Below are 25,040 nucleotides of genomic sequence, written 5' to 3'. Positions count from 1 at the left end.
CTTTTGGGGATCTGGAATTTTTTCTCCAGGGTTTCCCAGGCTTTTTCAAATAAAGCGTTTAATTATTTTGACGCAGGGAAGGTTAGCAAGGCTTTCTTATTATCTGTGAAGTAAGCCTCCTCAACCTGCTCAGGTGGTGTGTCTGCAATGTTTAACACATCTCTCATGGCCTCAATCATGAGCTGCACCCCCCCATTGCCAGGGATGCCGCCCCCTCAGCACATCCCCATCACCGTCTACTGTGTCAGAGTCGGTATCCGTGTCATCTTGCATAATCTGGGCAAGAGCATGTTTCTGTGGGTATATGTTAGAGGATTTGGAAGAAATAGGAACAGAACCTGAACCTGACCTGCCATAGAATTCTTTAAAACCTGAATGAGTTACCCTAGTAGATATCTGAGAGATCATTCCCTTAATAGAAGTTAGCCATTCCGGCTCAGTAATGGGAAACTGAGATAAGATATTACATTCCTGGGTGCATGGAATTGATTCCTCCGGAGAGGAAATGTCCTCTGCAGCATAAGACACCGAATCCCTTGACATGGCTATGTGAGAAAACATACACCCACACAAACAGGAAAATGTCAGACACAGTCCCCCCCCCCCCCCCCCCCCCCAGTATGCCACAGAGAAACACAGAGCTTGGAGAAAGCACACACACAGCGCTTCCCTAGGTAGATATAATACCACTACCTGGCACTGACTGTGTACCTTAATAGACTACACAGTAATTACACAGTCTTCCCCCTCTTCTACAACCTCCTGGTACCGCACAGGATAGCTGGAGTTGCGTGGAGGGACAGCACTTCTTGTCAGCATCTCTGTAGTTGGAACTGCGGGCAGGAAAATGGCGCTGAACGCTGCTGGGTCCGCTCTGAGGAGAAGCTCCGCCCCTGAACATGGCGCTGCTTCCCACACTTCACATCTTTATACTGGCCTGAGGAATGATGCTGGCAGCATTACCGAGGTCCCTGACAGCCTTGGTGACCAGTTTAGGGTATAGGCGCTGGCTCAGGACACCCCTCATAGAGCCGCACTGTGTATCGCTGAGCCTCCGCGCTCCCACCCTGTTGTCGCCATCTTCACACCGGCTTCCCGCTTGCTGGGGCGCCGGTGACTCACTCACCACCGGAATCTTCTGGCTCTGTTAGGGGGTGGCGGCATGCTGCGGGAGTGAGCGGTCGCCTGGGGCGACTAACGATCATCACCCTCAGGAGCTCAGTGTCCTGTCGGCGGAGATAGTGGCCATTAACCTCACAGGGTTGGACACTACTCCCACGAAGCAGGGAGGCTGTTGCCAGCAGCCCCCTGTGCCTAACTCTAATTAAAACAACAAAACTAGAAAAACTTCTATGGAGCTCCCCTAGCTGAGACCGGCTCCTCTGGGCACATTTTCTAAACTGAGTCTGGGAGGAGGGAAATAGAGGTAGGAGCCAGCCCACACTCTTAAACTGTTAAAGTGGCAATGGCTCCTAGTGGACCCGTCTATAACCCATGGTACTAATGTGGACCCCAGCATCCTCTAGGACGTATGAGAAATAAGACCTATTAATCAAGCACAGAAAAGATTAGCATTTCAGAACTTGTCCCCATTGGCTAATTCCATCTTCACACATCTTTGGGCCAGATTTAAATGTCCTCTTCCCCCTCCCGGCCGCAATCGCGCCCGCCGGTGGTATTCTAATGTTACTGCCAACGGGCATGACAAGATAATTTCAGCTCGCTACCCCCCGGAGGTAGCGAGCTGAAATGCGTGTAAAGAGACCCGTTTGGGCCCCCAAATGGGTCTTTTCACAATCGCGCCCATTAGTTTAGTCGGGTTTAGGTGCTTTGCGCGCCTAAACCCGACTGTACTGGACGCGATAGGGGCGAAAACGGGGAACATCTGAATATCGCCTGTCTCCCGTCACTTTAGATGGGAGATAGGGGGTGTGTTAATATTTTAATCCGGCCCTTTGTGTCTATGTAGTCATTGATGCAGGAGAGCAGCCTCCGTCCTCTCTCATGGCCATTTTCTAAGTATTATACTGCATAGACGTGGCTCTATTTACAAGCATGCTCTTTGTGAGACAGGAGAGTGAAGTGATCACAATAGATTTTGAGGCTGGACCCCATTTCTTGTTAAAGAAGGGCCACAGTGTGCTGGCAGGAGAGCCAGGAATTCTGTCAGCTGCCGTATGTGACTGCAGCTGTTGTAGTAAACAGTGAACCATGGTGAAGGGAATTATAGTTTCTATGCTGTACTAAAATATTTTAAGTGGGGTACCCCTTCAGCTTTGAGTGCTTGATTGTACAACCCCTTAGCCCAGCCTAGTGGGGGAAAAATGAGAGGAGAAGCTAGTCTCTGGCCATGAGAAACTGAGAGAGCTCTCATACCAATTAGACCTGAAGATAAAGCCATGTACTGTATATCAGAAGTTAAGTCAGCCGCTCTCAACCAGGGGTACTTGCTGTGACATTAGGGTACGCAAGAAAATCCTGTAATGGTGGTTGCAGAGTGAGCTGATAATGAGACACATGGAAAAAAGCAGTATCCCATGGATATCTATTCCTTGGTTTACAATAACTTATAACAGACAGGTGAATACAGTGCCACAAAAAATAAGAATTTACTCACCGGTAATTCTATTTCTCGTAGTCCGTAGTGGATGCTGGGAACTCCGTAAGGACCATGGGGAATAGCGGGCTCCGAAGGAGGCTGGGCACTCTAGAAAGATCTTAGACTACCTGGTGTGCACTGGCCCCTCCCACCATGACCCTCCTCCAAGCCTCAGTTAGGTACTGTGCCCGGACGAGCGTACACAATAAGGAAGGATTTTGAATCCCGGGTAAGACTCATACCAGCCACACCAATCACACCGTACAACTCGTGATATGAAACACAGTTAACAGTATGAAACAATAGAGCCTCTCAACAGATGGCTCAACAATAACCCGATTTAGTTAACAATAACTATGTACAAGTAATGCAGATAAACCGCACTTGGGATGGGCGCCCAGCATCCACTACGGACTACGGGAAATAGAATTACCGGTGAGTAAATTCTTATTTTCTCTAACGTCCTAGTGGATGCTGGGAACTCCGTAAGGACCATGGGGATTATACCAAAGCTCCCAAACGGGCGGGAGAGTGCGGATGACTCTGCAGCACCGAATGAGAGAACTCCAGGTCCTCCTCAGCCAGGGTATCAAATTTGTAGAATTTTGCAAACGTGTTTGCCCCTGACCAAGTAGCTGCTCGGCAAAGTTGTAAAGCCGAGACCCCTCGGGCAGCCGCCCAAGATGAGCCCACCTTCCTTGTGGAATGGGCATTGACAGATTTTGGCTGTGGCAGGCCTGCCACAGTATGTGCAAGCTGAATTGTACTACAAATCCAACGAGCAATAGTCTGCTTAGAAGCAGGAGCACCCAGCTTGTTGGGTGCATATAGGATAAACAGCGAGTCAGATTTTCTGACTCCAGCCGTCCTGGAAACATATATTTTCAGGGCCCTGACAACGTCTAGCAACTTGGAGTCCTCCAAATCCTTAGTAGCCGCAGGCACCACAATAGGCTGGTTCAGGTGAAACGCTGACACCACCTTAGGGAGAAACTGGGGACGAGTCCTCAATTCTGCCCTATCCATATGGAAAATCAAATAAGGGCTTTTACAAGACAAAGCCGCCAATTCTGATACTCGCCTGGCAGAAGCCAAGGCCAATAACATAACCACCTTCCCTGTGAGATATTTCAGATCCACGGTTTTTAGTGGTTCAAACCAAAGTGATTTTAAGAAAACTCAACACCACGTTGAGATCCCAAGGTGCCACAGGAGGCACAAACGGGGGCTGACTATGCAGCACTCCTTTTATAAATGTCTGAACTTCAGGTACTGAAGCTAGTTCTTTTTTGAAAGAAAATCGACAGAGCCGAGATCTGTACCTTAATGGAACCCAATTTAAGGCCCATAGTCACTCCTGCTTGCAGGAAATGCAGAAATCGACCTAGTTGAAATTCCTCTGTTGGGGCCCTTTCGGCCTCACACCATGCAACATATTTTCGCCATATGCGGTGATAATGAGTTGCTGTAACCTCTTTCCTGGCTTTAGTAAGCGTAGGAATTACTTCCTCCGGAATACCCTTTTCCTTCAGGATCCGGCGTTCAACCGCCATGCCGTCAAACGCAGCCGCGGTAAGTCTTGGAACAGACAGGGCCCCTGCTGCCGCAGGTCCTGACTGAGTGGCAGAGGCCATGGGTCCTCTGATATAAATTCTTGAAGTTCTGGGTACCAAGCTCTTCTTGGCCATCCACGAGTATCGTTCTTACTCCTCGCCTTCTTATTATTCTCAGTACCTTTGGTATGAGAGGCAGAGGGGAGAACACCTAAACCGACTGGTACACCCACGGTGTTACCAGAGCGTCCATAGCTATCGCCTGAGGGTCCCTTGACCTGGAGCAATATCTTTTATAGCTTTTTGTTAAGGCGGGACGCCATCATGTCCACCTGTGGCCTTTCCCAATGGTGTACAATCCTATTGGAAGACTTCTGGAGGAAGTCCCCATTCTCCCGGGTGGAGGTCGTGTCTGTTGAGAAGATCTGCTTCCCAGTTGTCCACTCCGGGAATGAACACTGCTGACAGTGCTAACACATGATTTTCCGCCTATCGGAGAATCCTTGTGGCTTCTGCCATCGCCATCCTGCTTTTTGTGCCGCCCTGTTGATTACATGGGCGACTGCCGTGATGTTGTCTGATTGGATCAGTACCGGCTGGTTTTGAAGCAGAGGCCTTGCTGGCCTCAGGGCATTGTAAATGGCCCTCAGATCCAGAATATTTATGTGTAGGGAAATAACCTGACTTGACCAAAGTCCCTGGAAGTTTCTTCCCTATGTGACTGCCCCCCAGCCTCAAAGGCTGGAATCCATGGTCACTAGGACCTAGTCCTGTATGCCGAACCTGCGGCCCTCTTGAAGATGGGCACTCTGCAGCCACCACAGTAGAGATACCCTGGTCCTTGGAGACAGGGTTATCAGCCTATGCATCGGAAGATGCGATCCGGACCACTTGTCCAACAGGTCCCTCTGAAAAGTTCTTGTATGGAACCTGCCTAATGGGATTGCTTCGTAAGAAGCTACCATTTTTCCCAGGACTCGCGTGCAATGATGCACCGCTACCTATTTTGGTTTCAGGAGGTCTCTGACTAGAGATGACAACTCCTTGGCTTTCTCCTCCGGGAGAAACACTATTTCTGGTTTATGTCCAGAACCATCCCCAGGAACAGTAGACGTGTCATAGGAACCAGCTGTGACTTTGGACTGTTTAGAATCCACCTATGCTGTTGTAGCACTTTCCAAAATAGTGCTACCCCGACTACCAACTGCTCCTTGGACCTCGCCCTTATAACGAGATTGTCCAATTACGGGATAATTACAACTCCCTTTTTTTGAAGGAGTATCATCATTTCGGCCATTACCTTGATAAAACACCCTCGGTGCCATGTACAGTCCAAACGGCAGTGTCTGGACTTGGTAATGGTAATCCTGTACCACAAATCTGAGGTACTCCTGGCGAGGATGGTAAATGGGGACATGCAGGTAAGCATCCTTGATGTCCCGGGATACCATGTAATCCCCCTCGTCCAGGCTTGCAATAACCGCCCTGAGCGATTCCATCTTGAACTTGAATTTTTTTATGTTCAAGGATTTTAAATATAAAATGGGTCACACCGAACCATGCGGTTTCGGTACCCCAACCCGTGTGGAATAGTAACCCCGTCCTTGTTGAAGTAGGGGCACCTTGAGTATTACCTGCTGGGAATACCGCTTATTAATTGCCTCTAGCACAGCCTCCCTGCTTGAGGGAGTTGTCAGCAAGGCATATTTTAGGAAACGGCTGGGGGGAGACATCTCTAATTCCAGCTTGTACCCCTGAAATACTACTTGGAAGAAACAGGGATCCACCTGTGAGCGAGCCCACTAATTGCTGAAATTTTTGAGGCGGCCCCCCACCGTACCTGGCTACACCTGTGGAGCACCCGCGTCATGGTGTGTACTCACAGGAGGCGGGGGAAGAATCTTGATTCTGGGAACAGGCTGACTGGTGCAGCTTTTTCCCTCTACCCTTGTCTCTGTACAGAAAGGAAGCGCCATTTGACCCGCTTGCTTTTCTGAAGCCGAAAGGACTGTACCTTTTTCTGTGAGGAAACCTGAGGTAAAATTATTTCTTCCCAGCAGTTGCTGTGGATACGAGGTCCCAGAGACCATCCCCAAATAATTCCTCACTCTTATAAGGCTCTCTATGCGCTTTTTAAGTCAGCATCACCTGTCCAGTGACAGGTCTCTAATACCCTCCTGACAGAATGGACATTACATTTATTTTGGATGCCAGCCGGCAAAATATCCCTCTGTGCATCCCCCATATATAAGACAACGTCTTTAATATGTTTTTATGTTTGCCAACTATTATCCCTGTTTGACAGGGTCACCAACCACGCTGCAGCAGCACTATCTGCAGGTCTCAGTCTAGTACCTGAGTGTGTAAATACAGACTTCAGGATAGCCTCCTGTTTTTTTTTTTTTTTTATCAACAGGTACCTATTAAAGTGGCCGTATCCTAAGACGGCAGTGCCACCTTTTTTGACAAACGTGTGAGCGCCTTATCCACCCTAGGGGATATCTCCCAGCGTAACTTATCCTCCTGGCGGGAAAGGGTACGCCATCAGTAACTTTTTATAAATTACCAGTTTCTTAACGGGGGAACCCACGCTTTTCACACACTTCATTTATTCATCTGATGGGGGAACAAAACACTGGCTGTTTTTTCTCCCCAAACCTAAAACCCATTTATAGAGGTTAAAGTCAGAAATGTATAACACATTTTTTATTGCCGGGATCAAGTCACGGATTGGATTGTGTATATGTCTCCACCTTGTCGACACTGGAGTCAGACTCCGTGTCGACATCTGTGTCTGCCATCTGAGAGAGCGGGCGTTTTTGAGCCCCTGATGGCCTTTGAGACGCCTGGGCAGGCGCGGGCTGCGAAGCCGGCTGTCCCACAGCTGTTACGTCATCCACCCTTTTATGTAAGGAGTTGACACTGTCGGTTAATACCTTTTACCTCTCTATCCACTCTGGTGTCGGCCCCACAGGGGGCGACATCACATATATCGGCCTCTGTTCCGTCACCATATAAGCCTCCTTATTCAACATGTCGACACAGCCGTACCGACACACCGCAGACACACAGGGAATGCTCTAAACGAGGACAGGACCCACAAAAGCCCTTTGGGGGGACAGAGTGAGAGTATGCCAGCACACACCAGAGCGCTATATACTGCAGGGACTAACTGAGTTATGTCCCCTATAGCTTTATATCTATATATATAATGTATACTGCGCCTAAATTTAGTGCCCCCTCTCTCTTTTTTTTAACCCTTGTAGACTGCAGGGGAGAGCCAGGGAGCTTCCCTCCAACGGAGCTGTGAGGGAAAATGGCGCCAGTGTGCTGAGGAGATAGGCTCCGCCCCTTTTTCGCGGCCTATTCTCCCGTTTTTTATGGACTTCTGGCAGGGGTATTTACCTCATATATAGCCCCTGGGGCTATATATTGAGGTATTTTTGCCAGCCAAGGTGTTTTTATTGCTGCCTCAGGGCGCCCCCCCCAGCGCCCTGCACCCTCAGTGACCGGAGTATGAAGTGTGTGAGAGGAGCAATGGCGCACAGCTGCAGTGCTGTGCGCTACCTTGGTGAAGACTGAGTCTTCATGCCGCCGATTTTCCGGACCATCTTCTTGCTTCTGGCTCTGTAAGGGGGACGGCGGCGCGGCTCCGGGACCGAACATCAAGGCTGGGCCTGCGGTCGATCCCTCTGGAGCTAATGGTGTCCAGTAGCCTAAGAAGCCCAATCCGGCTGCAAGCAGGCGAGTTCGCTTCTTCTCCCCTTAGTCCCTCGCTGCAGTGAGCCTGTTGCCAGCAGGTCTCACTGAAAAGAACAAATTCTAAGACTATAACTTTCTAAGAGCTCAGGAGAGCCCCTAGTGTGCATCCAACCTCGGCCGGGCACGAAATCTAACTGAGGCTTGGAGGAGGGTCATGGTGGGAGGGGCCAGTGCACACCAGGTAGTCTAAGATCTTTCTAGAGTGCCCAGCCTCCTTCGGAGCCCGCTATTCCCCATGGTCCTTACGGAGTTCCCAGCATCCACTAGGACGTTAGAGAAACGTGTGTTTTCGGGGACATAGCTGCAAATATTATTTGATAAATGGGCCTCTTGATCACTTGTGTTTCCTTCATAAAAGAGATTTGTGGATTAGTGAAATACAGATCATTTCAGATACAGCGCTGCTAATGTTTTGGATCTAGTTGATCCAAAATAATAAAGTTGTAAAAAAAATGTAATCATTAAAGTTTAAAAGTGAACAATAAAATCTGGACATATATTTTGTTTCTCCGTGTAGAATAAATGATCTGTTATCTCCAATCTACACTTGAAATGATTATTATTTTTTTTCTTTTTTATAATTCTGCTCCTAAACCTAGCACCATTATACACTTTCATTATTTCATTTAAAGAGGACCTGTCACATGAGGGATTTTTAAATAATCATGTAGACAAGTGTATGATAAGTCATTTTCCAGTTTATTGGTTAGCTTGAGTCAGCGCCATGTATTGCTTTATAGATTTCACACCATGTATGTACAGTAAATATGAGGGCTGTAGCCTATCCAGAAGATGAGAGTTGGTTTAGGTGTTCTGCTGCCTTTCACAGAGTGTTGGGTTCTTACTGGTCTCTTATGAAGATGATATTGCTTCCAATGGTTTACCCTATTAAGGAGTATTGGTTGTAGCTTACATTTCATTACAGGTGTCTATGCCATATACTGCATTGTTATTAGCATACCATTATAGTATATTAGATTAGGGACACAAACATTTTGGGAAAATTAAACTGCATATAAAGTACAATCCTTTTATCTTCAGTGACTGATGTAAAAACAAGTTAGAGTGGGGGATGAACAGAGCCCCACATGTTCCTCTGGGTCCTGCACTCTGATGCTCCTTGTCCCGGCAGCAGCGGCAGATGTTATGGCTACATGAATGTCCTCATACACATATCCCATTGACGCATTGACCCATATACGGCATGATTCCTGCATTGTGTACTTTTTCTTTAATTCTGCATCTTAGATAGGGTGCTAGGTACTTAGGATACCAAATTAATTGGTATAAACATGCAAATGAAGCATAATGATGCATGGCGCAGGTAACAGGCATCAGACCGGTCTATTGCCTATTTAACCAAGATTTTTTACTTTTTTTCTTCATTATGCTACTTTTACTTAATATTGCATATTAGTAAGCAAATCATGTACTAGGTATTATTATTATTATTATATTTATTATTATTATTATTATTATTATTATTAATATTTATTGCTGCAAATTAATTGGTATAAAGTTGCACATGAAGAATAACAATGCACAGTGCATGTGACATGTATCGGACCGGTCTCCTGCTGCCTTACACTTACAGGAGCCTGATAGGGCGTGCTAAATGGGACTATTTGTTGTCATTTGAGGATAGGTGTATATGGGCATATCTGTATTTAAATCTATGTTGATTACTACACCCCATGATTAGAAACGGAAACAGCATTAAATCTATAATAGCAACAGTGAATTGCTAACTATTTCTAAGCAAAAAGAACTTGTAAATAATGTAATACAGAAGAAGAAAAAGGGACAGGTATTTTATTGAATTTAGAAATGTGTATGTTAGACTGGCCAGTAATGAGCTACGTTGTGTTCATTTTCCTCTTTCCTTTGACTTAGCATAATACACGGAGCAATGTAAATCATGACATAGCCCTGGAGAGCAATCAGTTTGCTTTCTTTCTGTGTTACCAAGCTAATTGCATTTATTGTGGGTATCTGAGTGCTAGGAGCTTACGATGTATCAGGATAGTGATATATAACCAGCATGTGTTATATACTACAGCCATCAAACAAGTAATCATCTAAAGTGCCGGGTTTATAGGATTGTGCAAAGTATAAGAGAGAACTTATGGCTTATAAAGTCTACACATAATAACTACCTAGTACCTGAGTGATATATTTTTTTACTAAGACTTGCTGAACATATTGAATTCCAAGGACAGAATTCCTAGAGAGGTAGCAAAGTGTTCAAACCCTTGTTTCTGCAATACCATGCTTATCCTCTCCACATCTGGATGAGTTGTACTTAACCAGAAAGCTTCCACGTGCTGGTGATGCAATAGTTTCACTTTCACTTTTTTATTTGTTAGTCAACCTGAGTTATTTATATGGACTTTGGGGGTGATTCCGAGTTGTTCGCTCGCTAGCTGCTTTTAGCAGCATTGCACACGCTAAGCCGCCGCCCTCTGGGAGTGTATCTTAGCTTAGCAGAATTGCGAATGAAAGATTAGCAGAATTGCGCATATAAATTTCTTAGCAGTTTCTGAGTAGCTCCAGACTTACTCAGCCATTGCGACCAGCTCAGTCCTTTTCGTTCCTGGTTTGACATCACAAACACACCAGCGTTTGCCCAACCACTCCCCCGTTTCTCCAGCCACTCCTGCGTTTTGCAACTCGAACGCCTTCATTTTTCCGCACACTGCCATAAAACGGCCAGTTTCCGCCCAGAAACACCCACTGCCTGTCAATCACACTACGATCAGCACAGCGATGAAAAAGCTTTGTTATGCCGTGAGTAAAATACCTAACTTTTGTGTAAAATAACTAAGCGCATGCGCTCTGCGAACCTTGCGCATGCGCAGTAAGCGACTAATCGCAGTATAGCGAAAATCGGCAACGAGCGAACAACTCGGAATGACCCCCCTTGTGTACTTATATTAGACAGTGTTTTTTTGTGATAGTATGCCAGAAAATTAATTGACTTATTTTGTGCTTATTAAGAAATGAAAAAATAGTTTCCAATAAATGTCCAATAGTTACTTTCACATAAACGTACTCACAAATACATACAAGAAGAAGAGGTACTGGGATTTATAGCAGGATAGTGGTAACAGGATAAATGGCAGCTGCTAACAAGATGTAAAAAATATAATAAACAAATAAAAAAAATGGTGTACTGTACCACATGGAACATATATAGGGCCCGATTCACAGATTTACATAAATCAGATATTTAAGTAAATCTTCAATGTGCGATATCGCTCACAGGATGTAATTCTGGCCTGATCGCTGCTGTGCATTTTCGCACAGCGGGCGATCAGGCCTGAATTGTGTATGCGTATGCATCGCAATGCGCAGGAGCAACGGACTGCAGCAACGGGGATAGCCGGTCAGCGACGGGTTTGTGCAAAGGATCCGATCGCACGAGCGTTTGCAAGGAGATTGACAGGTAGAAGGCGTTTGTGGGTGGCAACTGACAGTTTTCAAGGAGTGTCTGGAAAAACGCAGGCGTGTTCAAGCGTTGGAAGGACGGGTGTGGTGACGTCAAATCCGGTCCCGGACAGGCTGAACTTGAGTAAGTCCTGGGCTGCGCAGAGACTGCACAAAATCAGTTTGTGCAGCTCTGCTACACATGCGATTGCACACTTACACAGTAAAATACACTCACTCTGTAGGCGGCTACTATCCAATCGCAGGGCTACAAAAATCGCTGCCCAGTGATCAGGTCTGAATTACCCCCACAAAACCCTAAAAGCCGCAGCATGATTTACATGGTGTTGGCCTTGGGGGAGGCAATGAAGAGCGTTCCAGAAAACGGAGGCATAACTGTGTCTTTTATAGGCAAGCTGAAGCCAGTGGCTGTGTCTTTGGATGAGACTTCACAAACCCCACCGGGCTGATTTTGCTGGAGTTCCCGAGTAACCTGAGGGTTACTCACATGTCCACATCTGGATTATGGGTCGAATTCAGGTAGGATCGCAAATCACGAACCAACCGGAATTATTACAATCGCCCACACTGGCGCATGCGCAGTGCCTGTCCTGCACATGCGCCCGCACTAAGCTGCGCCAGCAGGAGCCATCCTCAGTTTCTGCTAACAAGCGATGCGTTTGTAATTTCTGCTTGTTGAACAGGAGGAGGCGACGGTCAGCATGCTGGGCGGCCTTGCCCAGCGATGGGCGGCGCCTCCTCTGCAATCCTTACTGAATTAGGCCCTATGGGGCAGATGTATTAAGCATAGAGAAGTGATAAAGCAGTGATAAGTGGAAGGTTATAATGCTCCAGACAATCAGCTCCTAACTATCAATTTACATGTTGCAGCTGATTGGCTGGTGTGTTATCACCTTGCACTTATCACTGCTTTATCACTTCTCCAGGCTTAATACATCTGCCCCTATATCTACTGAGTCGTAGAAGTGGTACTGTGCATTTATCAAAACATACAATATAAAAACAGATACTAGCAATTATATTTACAGTACTGAATAACAGAACTGCAGGTGTTCGTATATACAGAGTAATAGAATACTCAGAATTACTGAACGCCAGCAATATCTAACAGAGGCACCACTTAATAACATTAAAAAACATGTGGTGATGTATTAAACCCTCTAACGTGATAAAGTAGAGATGTTGCCCATTGCAACCAATCAGCTTCAAGCTATCATTTATCTAGCACAGTCATCTATAAATTTAGTTAGAAGCTGTTGGTTGCTATGGGCAACTAATCCACTTTTTCCCTTCAGATGTATTGATACATCTCCCTGTATCCGATGTTGTTATTATTTAAATCATATTAAATACAAGATAACCTCCGTCGCTGACTTGCATAAATATATATATATGACTTTGCATAAAGACTTTAAATGTGAATAAATAGTAGAGGGTTGGGTAGAAAGTGCCGGCGGTCGGGATGCCAGCGGTCAGAATACCCAAATGTTCTCCTAATCCTCCCTCCCTGCATCCTGAACCTAGCCTCTTCCTCCCCACCGCCTAACCCTTACCCTCTGTGGTGGCGCCTGAAGCCTAAACCTAACCCCCTTCCCGCAGCGTAAACCTAACCCCTCCACCCCTGCAGCCTGACCCGAACCCTCTTGTTCCCACAAGTCAGACCTCTCTCAAGATCTCACAGCTGCTATACAGGACGTTAAGGTCGAGCTCACAGCCATTGGCGACCAAACAGACCACCTGGAGAGGAAAATGGAGGAACTAGTGTCCTCACACAACGACCTCATTGCGGCTCACGACCACCAACAAGCTGATCTGGAATAGCTTAAAATCTGTAAACATAGGGGAAAGTGGCATTGGCTAACCACCCAGGGCAAGTGGCCCTGGGTGGTTAGCCAATGCCACTTTCCCCCATGTTTACCCTACTGCAAATTTTTCCCCCTGCAGTAGCTACACAGGCCCGATATACTGGGTCGTTTTGGGTCCGTCCCCACCCCCCTTTTTTATTTTTGTTCTCTGTGTGTTTTCTCCCCATCGTGGCCAATCCCCCCCCCCCCCCCCCCCCCTCCCCGGATGCCACCAGATATACAGTTCAATGATACCATCGCCATGGTAAAATTGATTTCCTTAAATATTAAGGGTCTGAATTCTCCTAATAAGCGCCGGCTGGCCTTTTTTTTTTATAAGCATAGAGCTGATGTGGTGGCCCTTCAAGAAACCCATTTTTCATCCCTCAGCCCCCCTGTTATGAGAGACCATCACTACCCCACAGGTTATTTCGCCAACGCCCCTTTCAAGAGAAATGGAACAGCTATTTTCTTTGGAGCCGCTACACCCTTCATATTACACTCCCAAATTGCAGACAAGACAGGTCGATATTTGATTCTTACCGGCCTACTGGAAGATAAGCTTACTACTATAGTTACCTAATATGCTCCTAAACTCAAACCAAGTTACATTTCTTAGGAAATTATGTTTACTTATCCAGAGAGTGAAGGTGGGCTCATTAGTCTTACTGGGGGACTTTAACTTGGTTCTTGACCCGAAGATGGATAAATCACCCCTGGTTAAACCTAGCACCCTTAGAGCCCGCATTGGCCCTTTCTTTGCTTTTCAAAACCTTCTTGCCGAGTTTGATTTATATGATATCTGGCCTGTTCAAAACCCATCTGGTAGGGATTATTCCTTTTTTTCCCTGGTCCATAATTTCTATTCATGTATTGATCTTATCCTCTGTGATAAATGGTCACTACAGTTGGCAGGCCCAGTAGATATTTTGCCCATCTTTTGGTCAGACCATGCTCCTATAATGTGGAGCTGGGTACTCTCTAACACATTTTTGCCTCCTCGGCACTGGCGCATCAACCCACATTTGCTTTCTGGTGTTGTAGCGAAGAACATCATAACCAACAGTATTTCCTCATTCATCTCAACGAGCTCCCCCTCCGACACCTCCGTACCAAACTATTGGAGAGCCTTTAAGCCCGGGCAATGCTTAAAAAACGCGCCATGCAGCTTCAGGTTACCTTAGAAACTAAACTTCAGGCTGCCGAGGATAAAAACAAGCGCCAACCAACCAAGGAGTTCCAGAAGGTATTGTCTGCACTCAATTACAGAAACTCTTGGTTGCTGGAACCCAATCCGCCCCTAAATAGATTAAGACAAAAATTTTACTTGGAAGGGAATAGACCCGGAAGGATGCTGGCTCGGAATTACGTGCCAGACAAGCCCGCAATCGGATTAAATGTATTATCTCACCCATCGGGCACTAAACTAACAAACCCCTTGGACATTGCCAATCAATTTGCACTTTATTACACGCAATTGTACAATTTAAAATCTGATACATCTACCCCACAGCCAACTCCTGAACTCATTCAGTCCTTTCTCTCCTCTGTAGATTTGTCTACCCTGACTCCTGATCAGCTGACCGCATTGAATGCCCCCTGGTCTTCGCTTCAGGTCAATGCTGCTATTAACTCCCTCCCTGCGAACAAAGCCACTGGGCCTGACGGTTTTAGTAATGAGTTCTACAGAGCTTTTAGAGACCGTCTCTCCCCTATGCTAGCAGAACTCTTTAATGATGTTACAAGTGCCAGCTCCTTCCCTGCGGAAATGCTAATGGCCCAAGCAGTAGCAATCCCCAAATCCAGTAAAGACCCCTCTCTCTGTCAGAATTATCGACCGATTGCCCTACTCAACGGAGACGTTAAGCTCTATGCCAAACTAATCGCGAATAGACTCAATGCTTCTTTGCCCTCCCTGATTCACTTTGACCAGGTTGGATTTGTGCCTGGCAGGCAGGCTACGGACAACACCCGTAGAGTATACAATTTAATTGACTCTCTTCCGGCCAATGAGTGCTTCCTGTTGCTTCCCTTGATGCGGAGAAGGCCTTTGACAGGTTGAATTGGATGTATATGGACGCGGTTTTATTCATATTTGGCTTTAGTGGTCCAATATTTGTCGGCCATACTGGCCCTATATAGTTCTTCTACTGCCCGGGTGTTTAGTAATGGCTTCCTCTCAGACATTTTTCCAATTTCTAATGGTACTCGTCGGGGCTGCCCCCTCTCACCGTTAATTTTGGTACTGGTAATGGAACCCCTTGCTGCCAGGATTAGGTCGGACGCAGAATTCCCGGGGTTTCTAAGCGGCCAATCCACTCATAAATTGTGTCTTTTTGCGGACAACGTCCTTCTTTTTGTCACCCAACCTACTTCCTCCCTCCCAAGTCTTCATGACCTCCTGACTGAGTTCAGCGCAGCCTCTTATTATAGACTAAATACGAGCAAATCTGATGCCTTGCCAATAAATTTACCTGACTCAGAAGTGGCTATTTTGCGCTCTCTTTACCCATACAATTGGAATACTAAATCCATTATATACTTTGGCATACACATACACATGTACCTCCCTCCACCTCATCAGTCTTTGATGTTAACTAGCCACCTCTTATTGCGGCACTCGAATATCTAACCTCGTCTTGGCTTGCATATGAGATATCATGGTTAGGTAGCATGGCTGCCTTCAAAATGTCTTTGCTTTCAAAGCTTATGTACTTATTTCGAACAATCCCCTTTCCTTTCCCCAAAATTTATTTGGATAAGTGTAGGATTATACTCACCAAATACCCACCCGCCAAAGATAGCCTACTCCCGTATGGTTTTACCCAGACATCGTGGGGGACTGGCCCTTCCCGATTTGTCCGCCTATCAGGACACCAGTATCCTAGCATAACTGAAATACTGGATAACTGATTCCTCTACATCTTCCAGGGTAGCAATAGAACAAACAAAATGTTCCACCAAAAACTTACGACCTTCGAACATGTCCCTACTCCCCTCTACACATTTTTCCATATGCACTTGGGATAAATTAGTCCCCAACCTGCCCGACTTCAACCCCCCGATCGCAGCACTATCACTGAAAGCTATAACTAAGTTAGTTCCTAACCTGGCTGTTTCCCAGTGGCTTAATTACAATATACATTCCTTGGGTGACATACTAGACGGGAACGTTCTATCTACACTTCCTCAGCTGCTTTTCTATCCCTCGCACGGAATTATTTCATTACCTCCAGATAAAGCTTGCCCCTCCTCGAAACCCTCTTGGCGCTGTAGCTCAATCTGTACTATCACGTCTGTTGTCAGACAGGTACAGTAAAGAAATTTCTTTTTGGTATAATATTATTGTTAATTTGCCCAAACCTCTGAAGTCTAATGTACAACTTCATTGGGAAAAGGACCTGGACATTGCAATATCTGACTCCCACTGAGAACATATATATAGTTCATCTTTCAGCATGTGCAGATTGCTTAAACAACTCGGAAATGCATGTTAAACTTCTGAATAGGTTATACCTTACACCAGATAGGCTACTTACTATATGGCCGTCCTGCTACAAATATTGTTGGAGGAATTGTGGCGATGTTGGTCATTTATACCATATTTTCTGATCCTGCCCCATGCTGCACAACTATTGGGTAGCAATTTTCGGTTAATTAATAAGGTTTTGGCCCTCTCCCTCAGCCCAGCGCCAACAATAGCGTTGTTACATATTTTCCGCCCTGAGGTTCCATCCCAACATAGATATTTGCTGGGACAAATATGTATTGCAGCAAGGGCTACTTTAGCCAAGCATAGAAACAACCCCTACTCCCCTCAATGATAAAAGTGCTCCATAAAATCCAATTTCACTTTACAATTGAAACCAAATATATTCCATACTCTTATAGACCCTCCTCCCCAATTGTGAAATGGATGCCCTGGCACGAGTAGGTCACTGACGGAGACGGAGCGGCCTTGATTTCTCCCCCCTTTCAGTCCTCCCCTTTACAGTTTAGTTTAAATGAACCCTCTACGTCCTGATCCCTTGCACTTGTACTTATTTGCTTGTTTATTTCTTTATTTTCTTTTTCTGTTTTTTATTGTGTACACCGCACATTTAACGCTGCAGCGGGTGTTCCTATCATGTTACTATATTGATGTACTGACTTTGTTTGTTTTATTACCAAACCTTGTTGTGGTGTTTTGTTTTTTATGATTATGGTGGTGTGCATCCCTTCTCCCCTGTTTTATGTTCTCCCTCACCCTTCACCTTTCTTTTTCTATATCCCCCTCTGTTTGGAAAAATTTTTATAAAAACTATTGATGATTAAAAAAAAAAGAACTACCGGTATGTCTAATGGACAGCCTCCTTTACTCACTTTATGTGAGCTGTGCACACAAGAAAAGGAGAGTTGTCCTCTACAGTAGTTTAAGCGGAAAGAAATGTCTTTTATTTAAAATAAAATAAAACAATACATAAAATACAAATGTGTCTTGGATCTAATCAGTTCCTATAACAAACAGCGGCTAATTTCATAAAACAAAATAAAATACGTCTAACTAGGCTGTTGGCACTAAACGTCAGAGAGTAAAACACTTACAATTGCAAATCAATTAAAATAAAAAAATAAAACAAAATAATAAAAACAGAATGAGTCATTTATTTGGAATATTACAACATGTTTCACGGCTCAACAGCTTCCTCAGGCAGTGAAATATGTTGCAAGACTATCTGACTTTTAGTGCCAACAGCCTAGAGTTTTATTTTGTTTTATAAAATGAGTCGCTGTCTGTTGTAGGAACGGATGAGTTCCAAGACACACTTGTATTTTACATATTATATCAATTTAAATAAAAGACATTTCTTTCCACCTAAACTACTGTAGTGGACAATTCTCCTTTTCACGTAAAGTGTGTAAAGAAGGCTGTCCAATAAACAGACAAAGGTCTGGTCACACAGGATACAGTGTATCCGCATATAAGGTGATTATGACAAAGTCACATTTGTATACAGTCAGCGCCGGAGGTTATATTGTATTCTATATCCATCTCTGGAAGCCTTTGGGAAGCTTCTATTTGACTCCTTGGATGCAGTCTTAAGAAGCTGTTGTGCCTGGCGTTTCTTCTTTGACCCTATAGGAGAATTCTTTTATTTTCTTTGCGCAATTCAATAACTCTCCCTCCCCCCCCACCACCACACACATATTTTGCACCCCCAAAGATTTTCATTTTTTAAACAAAACACATAGGACCCGTGATAAGTTCAATGACCTATGTGTTTTCGTAATCGCGGCCGTGAAAAGCGAGCTGATATTGGGATTTTATTTTTTTGGGGGGAGTGCCGGCTCAAGTTTACTAAACTGAGGGGGAGGATAAGAGAATATAGCATATTTCAGAATGTGCAGAAAGTTACTTCACATTCAGCAAATGCTATGGTACATATCCAAGGTTTAATGCTTGTTAAGGTTTATTCACAAAGGACTTTTCCATTTTAGCAACAAAATGCATATACATTGATATAATATAACAGATTACTTATCCTGCAAGACAAATAAGTGCTATGAGTCCCAATAAATGTAACCAAGCCAAGTACACGTTTCCAATTACAAAGTGTGCCCAAAGATTACCTTGGGAAGGTTCGACTCCGGAGTTCTTTAATGAAGACCTGACTTCCATTTTGAACTGGCTTCACATCTGTAGTCTGTCCTGTGTCATGCTTGTGCCAATTTCTTTTCTTTTTCACTAAGAAAAAAAAAAACCGCAGGAACATCAGTAAGTTGAGCTGCTATTGGGAAGTACAGTAAGTGAGTAGGCTGCTTGTCTAAAGTCAGTAATAGTAATAGACAGCATAAAGCACATTCTTGATGAGGTGAAACTTTTATGTGAGTTCATTATTCCAAATTGATCTTCAGCGCAAGTTCATTTTCTTCACTAGAGCCTTAGGAACACATTTTAAATACCAGCTAATCCTAGAAATACTCAAAAAATAAGATTTTACTCACCGGTAAATCTATTTCTCGTAGTCCGTAGTGGATGCTGGGACTCCGTAAGGACCATGGGGATTAGCGGCTCCGCAGGAGACTGGGCACAACTAAAGAAAGCTTTAGGACTAGCTGGTGTGCACTGGCTCCTCCCACTAAGACCCCCCTCCAGACCTCAGTTAGGATACTGTGCCCGGAAGAGCTGACACAATAAGGAAGGATTTTGAATCCCGGGTAAGACTCATACCAGCCACACCAATCACACCGTATAACTCGTGATACTATACCCAGTTAACAGTATGAAATATAACTGAGCCTCTCAACAGATGGCTCAACAATAACCCTTTAGTTAGGCAATAACTATAAACAAGTATTGCAGACAATCCGCACTTGGGATGGGCGCCCAGCATCCACTACGGACTACGAGAAATAGATTTACCGGTGAGTAAAATCTTATTTTCTCTGACGTCCTAAGTGGATGCTGGGACTCCGTAAGGACCATGGGGATTATACCAAAGCTCCCAAACGGGCGGGAGAGTGCGGATGACTCTGCAGCACCGAATGAGCAAACTCTAGGTCCTCCTCAGCCAGGGTATCAAACTTGTAGACTCCTACAAAAATGTTTTAACCCGACCAAGTAACAGCTCGGCAAAGTTGTCAAGCCGAGACCCCTCGGGCAGCCGCCCAAGAAGAGCCCACTTTCCTCGTGGAATGGGCTTTTACAGATTTAGGGTGCGGCAGTCCAGCCGCAGAATGTGCAAGTTGAATCGTGCTACAGATCCAGCGAGCAATCGTCTGCTTAGAAGCAGGAGCACCCAGCTTGCTGGGTGCATACAGGAGAAATAGCGAGTCAGTTTTCCTGACTCCAGCTGTCCTGGAAACATATACTTTTCAGGGCCCTGACTACATCCAGTAACTTGGAATCCTCCAAGTCCCAAGTAGCCGCAGGCACCACAATAGGTTGGTTCACATGAAAAACTGATACCACCTTAGGAAGGAATTGGGAACGAGTCCTCAATTCCGCCTTATCCATATAAAATACAGATAAGGGCTTTTGTATGACAAAGCCGCCAATTCTGATACACGCCTGGCCGACGCCAAGGCCCACAGAATGACCACTTTCCACGTGAGGTATTATAGCTCCACGGATTTAAGTGGCTCAACCCAATGCGACTTCAGGAAATCCAACACCACGTTGAGATCCCACGGTGCCACTGGAGGCACAAACGGGGGCTGACTATGCAGCACTCCCTTAACAAAAGTCTGAACTTCAGGCAGTGAAGCCAGTTCAATTTTTGGAAGAAAATCGATAGAGCCGAAATCTGGACCTTAATGGAACCCAATTTTAGGCCCATAGTCACCTCTGACTGTAGGAAGTGCAGAAATCGACCTAGCTGAAATTTCTCTTTTGGGGCCTTCCTGGCCTCACAGTACGCAACATATTTCCGCCCTATGCGGTGATAATGGTTTGCGTTCACTTCTTTCCTAGCTGTAAATAGCGTAGGGATAACTTCCTCCGGAATTCCCTTTTCCTTCAGGATCCGGCGTTCAACCACCATGCCGTCAACGCAGCCGCGGTACGTCTTGGAACAGACAGGCCCCCTGCTGCAGCAGGTCCTGTCTGAGCGGCAGAGGCCATGGGTCCTCTGAGATCATTTCTTGGAGTTCTGGTTACCAAGCTCTTCTTGGCCAACCCGGAACAATGAGTATAGTTCTCACTCCTCTCCTTCTTATTATGCTCATTACCCTGGGTAAGAGAGGCAGAGAAGGGAACACATACACCGACTGGTACACCCACAGTGTTACCAGAGCGTCCACAGCTATCGCCTGAGGGTCCTTGACCTGGCGCAATATCTTTGTAACTTTTAGTTGAGGCGGGACGCCATCATGTCCACCTGTGGCCTTTCCCAACGGTGTACAATCATTTGGAAGACTTCTGGATGAAGTCCCCACTCTCCTGGGTGGAGGTCGTGTCTTCTGAGAAAGTCTGTTTCTCAGTTGTCCACTCCGGGAATGAACACTGCTGACAGTGCTAACACATGATTTTCCGCCCATCGGAGAATCCTTGTGGCTTCTGCCATCGCCATCCTGCTTCTTGTGCCGCCCTGTCGGTTTACATGAGTGACCGCCGTGATGGTGTCTGACTGGATCAGCACCGGCCGGTGTTGAAGCAGGGGTCTAGCCTGACTTAGGGCATTGTAAATGGCCCTCAGTTCCAGAATATTTATGAGTAGGGAAGTCTCCTGACTTTTCCATAGCCTTGGAAGTTCCTTCCCTGTGACTGCCCCCCAGCCTCGAAGGCTGGCATCCGTGGTCACCAGGACCCAGTCCTGTATGCCGAATCTGCGGCCCCCTAGAAGATGAGCACTCTGCAGCCACCACAACAGCGACACCCTGACCCTTGGAGACAGGGTTAACCACCGATGCATCTGAAGATGCGACCCAGACCACTTGTCCAACAGATCCCACTGGAAAATCCTTGCATGGGACCTGGCGAATGGAATTTCTTCGTAAGAAGCTACCATCTTTCCCAGGGCTCGCGTGCATTGATGCACCGACACCTGTATACGTATTAGGAGGTCTCTGTCTAGAGACAACAACTCCTTGGACTTCTCCTCCGGGAGAAACCCTTTTTATCCTGTTCTGTGTCCAGAACCATACCCAGGAACAGTAGACGCGTCGTAGGAACCAGCTGCGACTTTGGAATATTCAGAATCCAGCCGTGCTGTTGTAGCACTTCCCGAGATAGTGCTACTCCAACGAACAACTGCTCCCTGGACCTCGCCTTTATAAGGAGATCGTCCAAGTACGGAATAATTATTTCAGCCATTACCTTGGTAAATACCTCGGTGCCGGGGCCAGAGCAACGGCAGCGGCTGGAATTGGTAATGACAATCCTGTACCACAATATTGAGGTACTCCTGGTGAAGAGGGTAAATAGGGACATGCAGGTAAGCATCCTTGATGTCCAGTGATACCATGAAATTCTCCAGGCTTGCAATAATCGCCCTGAGCGATTCCATTTTGAACTTGAACCTTCGTATATAAGTGTTCAAGACTTTCAATTTTAGAATGGGTCTCACCGAACCGTCTGGTTTCGGTACCACAACATTTTGGAATAGTAACCCCGGCCTTGTTGAAGGAGGGGTACCTTGATTTCACCTGCTGGAAGTACAGCTTGTGAATTGCCGCCAGTACTACCTTTCTCCGAGGGCAGCAGGAAAGGCTGATGTGAGGTAACGGCGAGGGGGAGTCGCCTCGAACTCCAGCCTGTATCCCTGTGATACTATTTGCAGAACCTAGGGATCCACCTGTGGGCAAGCCCACTGGTCCCTGAAGTTCCCGAGACGCGCCCCTGAAGGGTTACCTCTTCTGTCTTGGTACATATTACTTTTTATATGATCAGTTTCCTTGTGGTGGTTACAGTATAAAAGTGAATATTTCTATTTCCCTAGTGAAGGGTTAAAACATGCTATATGAACTCTTATGTGTTTGCATGGATGCGTGCTGCCCTGTGCTAGGTGCCTTTGTCTCTCATACAGATACCAGGCCTGTGTGGGTCTGGCATCCAAGGTCACGAGGGTTAAGAATATAAGGTCAAATCCTTTCAGCCCCTACCGCACCTGTCTCCACCTGTGGAGCCCCAGCGTCATGCTGTGGACTCAGAGGAAGCGGGGGAAGATTTTTGATCCTGGAACTGGCTGCTGGTGCAGCTTTTTCCTTCTTCCCTTGTCTCTGTGCAGAAAGGAAGCGCCTTTGACCCGCTTGCTTTTCTGAAGCCGAAAGGACTGTACCTGAAAATACGGTGCTTTCTTAGGCTGTGAGGAAACCTGAGGTAAAAAAATTTTCTTCCCAGCTGTTGCTGTGGATACGAGGTCCCAGAGACCATCCCCAAACAATTCCTCACCCTTATAAGGCAGAATTTCCATGTGCCTTTTACAGGCAGCATCACCTGTCCACTGCCGGGTTTCTAATACCCTCCTGGCAGAATGGACATTGCATTAATTCTGGATGCCAGCCGGCAAATATCCCTCTGTGCATCCTTTATATATAAGACAACGTCTTTAATATGCTCTATGTTAGCAAAATATTATCCCTGTCTTAGAGTATTAATATTATCTGACAGGGTATCAGACCACGCTGCAGCAGCACTATTTATGCTGAGGCAATTGCAGGTCTCAGTATATAACCTGAGTGTGTATATACAGACTTCAGGATAACCTCCTGCTTTTTATCAGCAGGTTCCTTCAAGGTGGCCGTATCCTAAGACGGCAGTGCCACCTTTTTTGACCAACGTGTGAGCGCCTTATCCACCCTAAGGGATATCTCCCCACGTGACCTATCCTCTGGCGGGAAAGGGTACGCCATCAGTAACTTTTTAGAAATTACCAGTTTCTTATCGGGGGAACCCACGCTTCTTTACACACTTCATTCATTCATCTGATGGGGGAACAAAACACTGGCTGCTTTTTCTCCCTAAAAATAAAACCCCTTTTATGTGGTACTTGGGTTCATGTCAGAAAATGCGTAACACATTTTTCATTGCCGAGATCATGTAACGGATGTTCCTAGTGGATTGTGTATATGTCTCAACCTCGTCGACACTGGAGTCAGATTCCGTGTCGACATCTGTTTGCCATCTTAGGTAACGGGCGTTTTTTGAGCCCCTGATGGCCTTTGAGACGCCTGGGCAGGCGCGGGCTTAGAAGCCGGCTGTCCCACAGCTGTTACGTCATCCAGCCTTTTATGTAAGGAGTTGACACTGTCGGTTAATACCTTCCACCTATCCATCCACTCTGGTGTCGGCCCCACAGGGGGCGACATCCCATTTATCGGCCTCTGCTCCGCCTCCACGTAACCATCCTCATCCAACATGTCGACACAGCCGTACCGACACACTGCACACACACAGGGAATGCTCTGACTGAGGACAGGACCCCACAAAGTCCTTTGGGGAGGCAGAGAGAGAGTATGCCAGCACACACCAGAGCGCTATATAATGCAGGGATTAACACTATGACTGAGTGATTTTTCCCCCAATAGCTGCTTGTATACATATATTGCGCCTAAATTTAGTGCCCCCCCCTCTCTTTTTAACCCTTTGAGCCTGAAAATTACAGGGGAGAGCCTGGGGAGCTGTCTTCCAGCTGCACTGTGAAGAAAAAAATGGCGCCAGTGTGCTGAGGGAGAAGCCCCGCCCCTTTTTCGTCGGACTTTCTCCCGCTTTTTCTGGAATACTGGCAGGGGTCATTTTACATCTATATAGCCTCTAGGACTATATATGATGTAGATTTGCCAGCCAAGGTGTCATATATTGCCCTCAGGGCGCCCCCCCCAGCGCCCTGCACCCATCAGTGACCGGAGTGTGAGGTGTACATGAGGAGCAATGGCGCACAGCTGCAGTGCTGTGCGCTACCTTGGTGAAGACCGAAGTCTTCTGCCGCCGATTTTCCGGACTCTTCATGCTTCTGGCTCTGTAAGGGGGACGGCGGCGCGGCTCCGGGAACGAACACCAAGGTCGGGCCCTGCGGTCGATCCCTCTGGAGCTAATGGTGTCCAGTAGCCTAAGAAGCCCAAACTACCACCTGTTAGGTAGGTTCGCTTCTTCTCCCCTTAGTCCCTCGCTGCAGTGAGTCTGTTGCCAGCAGATCTCACTGTAAAATAAAACCTAAATATACTTTCTTTCTAGGAGCTCAGGAGAGCCCCTAGTGTGCATCCAGCTCAGCCGGGCACAAGAATCTAACTGAGGTCTGGAGGGGGATCTTAGTGGGAGGAGCCAGTGCACACCAGGTAGTCCTAAAGCTTTCTTTAGTTGTGCCCAGTCTCCTGCGGAGCCGCTAATCCCCATGGTCCTTACGGAGTCCCAGCATC

The 25,040-nt window shown here is 46.2% G+C and overlaps 1 protein-coding gene across 3 annotated transcripts in view; it reads right to left on the bottom strand.

Annotated features, from left to right (window-relative positions):
* PHF2 (PHD finger protein 2) overlaps window positions 1-25,040 on the bottom strand; it is a 475,173-nt gene that overhangs the window by 146,951 nt on the left and 303,182 nt on the right. For all 3 annotated transcript variants that reach the window (XM_063940741.1, XM_063940742.1, XM_063940740.1), the window contains exon 3: window positions 18,816-18,930. In XM_063940741.1, coding sequence (XP_063796811.1) covers window positions 18,816-18,930 — 115 coding nt within the window. The remainder of the gene's footprint in view (window positions 1-18,815; window positions 18,931-25,040) is intronic.

This window comes from Pseudophryne corroboree, chromosome 9 (genome assembly GCF_028390025.1).
Source record: "Pseudophryne corroboree isolate aPseCor3 chromosome 9, aPseCor3.hap2, whole genome shotgun sequence".
Lineage (NCBI taxonomy): Eukaryota > Metazoa > Chordata > Amphibia > Anura > Myobatrachidae > Pseudophryne > Pseudophryne corroboree.
The sequence above is the reverse complement of the archived record's forward strand: the minus strand, read 5'-3'. Positions and strand labels throughout refer to the sequence as shown.